The following is an 8,922-nucleotide window of genomic DNA, read 5'->3' as shown; positions in this document are numbered from 1 at the left end:
ATAAAATTTTTATTAAAAATTAAATTATAAAAAAAATTAAAAAATTGGTATTAGGGTCAAATTAATAATTTTAAAAATATAACTCATTTAATCTATGTCACGTGTAAAAAATCTAATATATAATAAACTATTCAACAAAGGAGATCAAACTCCATGTTTTAAACGTCTTAGTATATTAAGTAGATTATTTGTAGTGTATAATTTACGGTGAGTATCATACCTTTTCCTGCACCACTCTCGTTTGAGTAGATGGATGGTAGTGCAGGCGCGACACTCAATGTTATCCGAAATCCAAATAACAGTACGGTTAATATGTCCAAAAGTAAGAAATTCACATGGTCAATTTTATTGAGGTAAAAATGAATAATCATTTAAGACAAGAATATATCTTAATATGGCATACAATTTATATCTGATACGATAAAACGATATTAATTACCGTAATAAAAATGCCGAGAATGCCGAAAAAACGCAAGATCCAAGCCTGAATGCCGTTGGAGGGCTCACGAGAAAAGGTTAAATCATTGCGGTTGAGCCGCGCATCCTTAGCTAGCTTACTGATGTAAAGCGTCATAGTCAAGCCACCAACAAGAATAAAATTTTCAGCTGTCCAAAGGTTCTTGGCGCCACCAAGCGCTCACCCAATGGGCTCCACAGCCAACGACATAAGACCTGTAACCACCCAAGTTAGCATAATACACCGAACTCCATACCTGTAGCCTATGGTATATAATGGTATTACAATAGAGTAAAGCTTTCCATGCTCCCCACTGTACACCTCGCTCCCCCATCCAATCAATGATGTACTAGAAGAACCAGAACAAGGCCACCCAGTTGAATGCCACAACCGCCATCAGCCGTAACATCGATTTCTGCAGCCCCTTCATGGTCCAAAATATTTCCAAAAGCATTTAACTACTACCCATCTATCATCTTCCTCTTTCCTCTCACGTGAATCCTCCTCAGGTAATGCCAGCTTGTCTTGGACGCAGGACAGAGCCACAGCCATCTAGAATAGAAGAAGAAGGATCGACAAAATTAATAAGGTTTTCACATTTGTGCAGAGCCCGTGGCATGCTTTTGTCACCGTGAATGACAATATATCATCGAAGATCCTAAAGAAGATGGTGAAGTAACCCAGTTCATTTCTCTCTGTCACGAAGAATGAGAAGTACGTGTAAGCCAGTCTAATCGTCCGTTGGTCTCTGCTGGCAAGGTCATCAAGGAAGTTTTACTTAAAAATATATTTTATCAATTATTATATATTATTTTTGTTTTAGTAAGTAAATATTAATTTTATTATAAACTTAATTAATTATATCTATTCAAATATCTAAATTAAAATAATAGGATAATATAAAAAATTATTTAAGTTGATCTTTATTTTGGTAAATATTTTTTATTTAAAAGTGATTTTGAGTTGTGTAATCTAAATATCTATTTTACTATAATTCATTTTGATACAAGTGTAATTATCCATACCATGCACGTGCCATGCACGAGATAAGATCGAATAAAATATCAAAATTATAATTAAATAAAAACAGAAAAATAGTATTATAAAATTTATAAAAAAACAATAATAAATAAAGCAAACCTCTAATAAAATTTTCATTAAAAATTTAAATTGTAAACAAATTAAAAAATTGGTATCAGAGTCAAATTAATAATTTTAAGAATATAACCCATTTAATCTATGTCACGTGTCAAAAATCTAATATATTATAATCTATTCAACGTTATTATTATTATAATTAAAATAATTAAAAATATTTTCAATTGATAATTGATAAGTAGTTTAATAATGCATTAAATATTGATTTTATATAACTATAATAAAGATATTTTTCTAAATTAGTATGATTATGCATTATTACTTAAATGCTAATTATAGTATAAGTATAATAAAGATATTTTTATAAAATATACTTAGAAGAGAAAATAGTGCATTCATTTTGGTGAAAAAATGGATTCATGAGGAATTGACACCTCACTTTTATTAGCTAGGGAAAAACCCAATTTTAGTATATTAAGTAGATTATTTGTAGTGTATAATTTACGGTGAGTATCATACCTTTTCCTGCACCACTCTCGTTTGAGTAGATGGATGGTACTGCAAGCACGACACTCAATGTTATCCGAAATCCAAATAAGAGTACGGTTAATATGTCTAAAAGTAAGAAATTCACATGGTCAATTTTATTGACGTAAAAATGAATAATCATTTAAGACAAGAATATATCTTAGTATGGCATACAATTTATATCTCATACGATAAAACGATATTAATTACCATAAGAGAAATGCCGAGAACGCTGAAAAAACGCAAGACCCAAGCCTGAATGCCGTTGGAGGGCTCACGAGTAAAGGTTAAATTATTGCGCTTGAGCCGCTCGTCCTTAGCTAGCTTGCTGATGTAAAGCGTCATGGCCAAGCCACCAGCAAGAATAAAATTTCCAGCTGTCCAAAGGTTCTTGGCGCCACCAAGCGCTCACCCAATAGGCTCCACAGCCAATGACATAAGACCCGTAACCACCCAAGTTAGCATAATACACCGAGCTCCATACCTGTAGCCTATGGTATATAATGGAATTGCAACAGAGTAAAGCTTTCCATGCTCTCCACTGTACATCTCGCTCTCCATCCAATCAATGATGTACCAGAAGAACCAGAACAAGGCCACCCAGTTGAATGCCACAACCGCCATCAGTCGTAACATCGGTTTCTTCAGCCCCTTCATGGTCCGAAATTTTTCCAAAAGCATTTAACCACTTGCCATCTATCATCTTCCTTTTTCCTCTCATGTGACTCCTTCTCAGGTAATGCCGGCTTGTCTTGGACGCAGGACAGAGCAACAGCCATCAAGAATAGAAGAAGAAGGATCGAGAAAATTGATAAGGTTTTCACATTTGTGCAGAGCCCGTGGCATGCTTTTATCTCTGTGAATGACAACATATCATCGAATCTCCTAAAGAAGATGGTGAAGTAACCCAGTTCATTTCTCTCTGCCATGAAGAATGAGAAGTACGTGTAAGCCAGTATAATCGTCCGTTGGTCTCTGTTGGCAAGGTCATCAAGGAAGTTTTACTTAAAAATATATTTTATCAATTGTTATATATTACTTTTGTTTTAGTAAGTAAATATTGATTTTATTATAAACTTAATTAATAATATCTATTCAAATATCTAAATTAAAATAATAGGATAATATAAAAAATTATTTAAGTTGATGTTTATTATGGTAAATTTTTTTTATTTAAAAGTGATTTTGAGTTGTGTAATCTAAATATCTGTTTTACTATAATTCATTTTGATACAAGTGTAATTACCCATACCATGCAAGAGATAAGATCGAATAAAATATCAAAATGATAATTAAATAAAAACAAAAAAATAGTATTATAAAATTTATAAAAAAACAATAATAAATAAAGCAAACCTCTAACAAAGTTTTCAATAAAAATTTAAATTGTAATCAAATTAAAAAATTGGTATCTGGGTCAAATTAATAATTTTAAGAATATAACTCATTTAATCTATGTCACGTGTCAAAAATCTAATATAGAATAATCTATTCAACGATTGAGATCAAACCCCACGTTTTAAACGTCTTTACCTAAGTATTTGTCTCTGGCAAAAATACAAAACAAAAAATTATTGTTAAATTGGACGATTTTAGTTCGAAAAAAATGTTCAGGAAGATTCTAAATAAAAAATTACGTTGGGAAGGATTTCGTTTCTGACCCTCAATGTTAGGGACCAAAACAATACTTATCCCTATAATGATCATATTATTATTATTATTATTACAAATATTTTCGATGGATATATGATAAGTAGTTTAATAATGCATTAAATATTGATTTTATATAACTATAATAAAGATATTTTTCTAAATTAGTATGATTATGCATTATTACTTCAATGCTAATTATAGTATAAGTATAATAAAGATATTTTTATAAAATAAACTAAGAAGAGAAAATAGTGAATTCATTTTGGCGGAAAAATGTATTCTTGAGGAATTGACACCTCACTTTTATTAGTTGGGGAAAACCTAGTTTTAGTATATTAAGTAGATTATTTGTAGTGAATAATTTACGGTGAGTATCATACCTTTTACTGCACCACTCTTGTTTGAGTAGATGGATGCTAGTGCAGGCGCGACACTCAATGTTATCTGAGATCCAAATAAAAGTACGGTTAATATGTCTAAATGTAAGAAATTCACATGGCCAATTTTATTGAGGTAAAAATGAATAATCATTTAAGACAAGAATATATCTTAATATGGCATACAATTTATATCTGATACGATAAAAAGATATCAATTATTTAATTACCGTAAGGAAAATGCCGAGAACGCCGAAAAAAGGCAAAACCCAAGCCTGAATGCCGTTGGAGGGCTCACGAGTAAATGTTAAATCATTGCGCTTAAGCTGCTCGTCCTTAGCTAGCTTGCTGATGTAAAGCGTCATAGCCAAGCCACCAGCAAGAATAAAATTTCCAGCTGCCCAAAGGTTCTTGGCGCCACCAAGTGCTCGCCCAATCGGCTCCACAGCCAAGGACATAAGACCCGTAGCCGCCCAAGTTAGTAAAAGACACCGAGCTCCATACCAGTAGCCTATGGTATATAACGGTATTGCTACAGAATAAAGCTTTCCATGCTCCCCACTATACAAGTCGCTCCCCATCCAATCAGAGATGTACCAGAAGAACCAGAACAAGGCCACCTAGTTGAATGCCACAACCGCCATCAGCCGTAACATCGGTTTCTTCATCCCCTTCATGGTCCAAAATATTTCCAGAAGTATTTAACCACTGCCCATCTATCATCTTCCTCTCCCCTCTCACGTGACTCCTCCTCAGGTAATGTCGGCTTCTCTTGGACGTAAGACAGAGCCACAACCATCAAGAATAGAAGAAGAAGGATCGAGAAAATTGATAAGGTTTTCACATTTGCGCAGAGCCCGTGGCATGCTTTTGTCACTGTGAATGACAATATATCATCGAATCTCCTAAAGAAGACGGCGAAGTAATCCAGTTCATTTCTCATTGCCATGAATAATGAGAAGTACGAGTATGCCAGTCTAATCGTCCGTTGGTCTCTGCTGGCAAAGTCATCAAGGAAGTTTTACTTAAAAATATATTTTATCAATTGTTATATATTATTTTCGTTTTTGTAAGTAAATATTGATTTTATTATAAACTTAATTAATAATATCTATTCAAATATCTAAATTAAAATAATAGGATAATATAAAAAATTATTTAAGTTGATGTTTATTTTATAAATTTTTTTATTTAAAAGTGATTTTGATTTGTGTAATCTAAATATTTGTTTTACTATAATTCATTTTGATACAAGTGTAATTACCCGTGCCATGCACGTTCCATGCACGAGATAAGATCGAATAAAATATCAAAATGATAATTAAATAAAAACAAAAAAATAGTATTATAAAATTTATAAAAAAACAATAATAAATAAAGCAAACCTCTAACAAAGTTTTCAATAAAAATTTAAATTGTAATCAAATTAAAAAATTGGTATCTGGGTCAAATTAATAATTTTAAGAATATAACTCATTTAATCTATGTCACGTGTCAAAAATCTAATATAGAATAATCTATTCAACGATTGAGATCAAACCCCACGTTTTAAACGTCTTTACCTAAGTATTTGTCTCTGGCAAAAATACAAAACAAAAAATTATTGTTAAATTGGACGATTTTAATACGAAAAAAATGTTAAGGAAGATTCTAAATCAAAAATTATGTTGGGGATGGTTTCGATTCTGACCCTCAACGTTAGGAACCAAAACAATACTTATCCCTATAATTATCATATTATTATTATTATTAAAAATATTTTCAATTGATAATTGACAAGTATGTTAATAATGCATTAAATATTGATTTTATATAACTATAATAAAGATATTTTCCTAAATTAGTATGATTATGTATTATTACTTAAATGCTAATTATAGTATAAGTATAATAAAGATATTTTTATAAAATAAACTAAGAAGAGAAAATAGTGAATTCATTTTGGCGGAAAAATGTATTCATGAGGAATTGACACCTCACTTTTATTAGTTGGGAGAAAACCTAGTTTTAGTATATTAAGTAGATTATTTGTAGTGTATAATTTACGGTGAGTATCATACCTTTTCCTGCACCACTCTCGTTTGAGTAGATGGATAGTAGTGCAGGCACGACACTCAATGTTATCTGAGATCCAAATAAGAGTACGGTTAATATATCTAAACTTAAGAAATTTACATGGTCAATTTTATTGAGGTAAAAATGAATAATCATTAAGACAAGAATATATCTTAATATGGCATACAATTTATATCTGATACGATAAAAAGATATTAATTATTTAATTACCGTAAGGAAAATGCCGAGAACACCGAAAAAACGCAAGACCCAAGCCTGAAAGCCGTTGGAGGGCTCACAAGTAAAGGTTAAATAATTGCGCTTCAGCCGCTCGTCCTTAGCTAGCTTGCTGATGTAAAGCGTCATAGCTAAGGCACCAGCAAGAATAAAATTTGCAGCTGTCCAAAGGTTCTTGGTGCCACTAAGTGCTTGCCCAATGGGCTCCACGGCCAAGCACATAAGACCCGTAACCGCCCAAGTTAGCATAAGACACCGAGCTCCATACCAGTAGCCTATGGTATATAATGGTATTGCAACAGAGTAAAGCTTTCCATGCTCCCCACTGTACACCTCGCTCCCCATCCAATCAGAGATGTACCAAAAGAACCAGAACAAGGCCACCAAGTTGAATTCCACAACCGCCATCAGCCGTAACATCGATTTCTTCATCCCTTTCATGGTCTGAAATATTTCCAGAAGTATTTAACCACTGCCCATCTATCATCTTCCTCTTCCCTCTCACGTGACTCCACCTCAGGTAGTGCCGGCTTGTCTTGGATGTAAGACAGAGCCATAACCATCAAGAATAGAAGAAGAAGAATCGAGAAAATTGATAAGATTTTCACATTTGCGCAGAGCCCGTGGCATGCTTTTGTCACTGTGAATGGCAACATATCATTGAATCTCATAAAGAAGACGGCGAAGTACTCCAGTTCATTTCTCATTGCCATGAATAATAAGAAGTAGGTGTATGCCAGTTTAATCGTCCGTTGGTCTCTGCTGGCAAGGTCATCAAGAAAGTTTTACTTAAAAATATATTTTATCAATTGTTATATATTATTTTCGTTTTAATAAGTAAATATTGATTTTATTATAAACTTAATTAATAATATCTATTCAAATATCTAAATTATAATAATAGGATAATATAAAAAATTATTTAAGTTAATGTTTATTTTAGTAAATTTTTTTTTATTTAAAAGTGATTTTGAGTTGTGTAATCTAAATATTTGTTGTACTATAATTCATTTTGATACAAGTGTAATTACCCGAGCCATGCACGTGCCATGCACGTTCCATGCACGAGATAAGATCGAATAAAATATCAAAATGATAATTAAATAAAAACAAAAAAATAGTATTATAAAATTTATAAAAAACAATAATAAATAAAGCAAATCTCTCACAATTTTCATTAAAAATTTAAATTGTAAACAAATTAAAAAATTGGTAACAGGGTCAAATTAATAATTTTAAGAATATAACTCATTTAATCTATGTCACGTGTCAAAAATCTAATATAGAATAATCTATTCAACGATTGAGATCAAACCCCACGTTTTAAACGTCTTAGCCTAAGTAACTGTCTCTGGCAAAAATACAAAAACAAAAAATTATTGTTAAATTGGACGATTTTAGTTCGAAAAAAATGTTCAGGAAGATTCTAAATAAAAAATTACGTTGGGAAGGATTTCGTTTCTGACCCTCAATGTTAGGGACCAAAACAATACTTATCCCTATAATGATCATATTATTATTATTATTATTACAAATATTTTCGATGGATATATGATAAGTAGTTTAATAATGCATTAAATATTGATTTTATATAACTATAATAAAGATATTTTTCTAAATTAGTATGATTATGCATTATTACTTCAATGCTAATTATAGTATAAGTATAATAAAGATATTTTTATAAAATAAACTAAGAAGAGAAAATAGTGAATTCATTTTGGTGAAAAAATGGATTCATGATGAATTAACACCTCACTTTTATTAGCTGGGGAAAAACCCAGTTTTAGTATATTAAGTAAATTATTTGTAGTGTATAATTTACAGTGAGTATCATACCTTTTCCTGCACCACTCTCGTTTGAGTAGATGGATGGAAGTGCAAGCGCGACACTCAATGTTATCTGAAATCCAAATAAGAGTACGGTTAATATGTCTAAAAGTAAGAAATTCACATGGTCAATTTTATTGAGGTAAAAATGAATAATCATTTAAGACAAGAATATATCTTAATATGGCATACAATTTATATCTGATACGATAAAACGATATTAATTACCGTAAGAGAAATGCCGAGAATGCTAAAAAATGCAAGACCCAAGCCTGAATGCCGTTGGAGGGCTCACGAGTAAAGGTTAAATCATTACGCTTGAGCCACTCGTCCTTAGCTAGCTTGCAGATGTAAAGCGTCAGGGCCAAGCCACCAACAAGAATAAAATTTTCAGCTGTCCAAAGGTTCTTGGCGCCACAAAGCGCTCGCCCAATGCGCTCCACAGCCAACGACATAAGACCCGTAACCACCCAAGTTAGCATAATATACCGAGCTCCATACCTGTAGCCTATGGTATATAATGGTATTGCAACAGAGTAAAGCTTTCCATGCTCCCCACTATACACCTCGCTCCCATCCAATCAATGATGTACCAGAAGAACCAGAACAAGGCCAGCCAGTTGAATGCCACTACCGCCATCAGCGGTAACATCGGTTTTTTCAGCTCCTTCATGATCTGAAATATTT

At 32.1% G+C, this 8,922-nt stretch overlaps 1 protein-coding gene across 1 annotated transcript; it reads right to left on the bottom strand.

The window, feature by feature from the left end:
* Nucleotides 1-2,736: 2,736 nt before the first annotated feature.
* On the bottom strand, nucleotides 2,737-4,694 carry LOC110280552 (sucrose transport protein SUC1-like). Its single transcript, XM_021141635.1, has 3 exons — nucleotides 4,344-4,694; nucleotides 4,117-4,180; nucleotides 2,737-3,005 (listed from the first exon to the last, which is right to left on the bottom strand). Exons 1-3 carry the CDS (start codon nucleotides 4,692-4,694, stop codon nucleotides 2,737-2,739), a joined length of 684 nt encoding a protein of 227 aa, XP_020997294.1.
* Between the last annotated feature and the right edge of the window lie 4,228 nt (nucleotides 4,695-8,922).

This window comes from Arachis duranensis, chromosome 4, assembly GCF_000817695.3.
Source record: "Arachis duranensis cultivar V14167 chromosome 4, aradu.V14167.gnm2.J7QH, whole genome shotgun sequence".
Taxonomy (NCBI): domain Eukaryota; kingdom Viridiplantae; phylum Streptophyta; class Magnoliopsida; order Fabales; family Fabaceae; genus Arachis; species Arachis duranensis.
This window is presented reverse-complemented; position numbering and strand designations above follow the sequence as displayed.

Excerpts from the sequence above, each read along its gene's own strand:
- LOC110280552 (XM_021141635.1), bottom strand. The coding sequence starts at position 4,694 with ATGGGGAGCGACTTGTATAGTGGGGAGCATGGAAAGCTTTATTCTGTA. Across the intron at positions 4,181-4,343 it reads TTCTCGGCATTTTCCTTACG|ATAACATTGAGTGTCGCGCC; the intron begins GTAATTAAATAA and ends TTTGGATCTCAG. Across the intron at positions 3,006-4,116 it reads CAAGAGTGGTGCAGTAAAAG|AGAGAAATGAACTGGGTTAC; the intron begins GTATGATACTCA and ends TCTTCATGGCAG.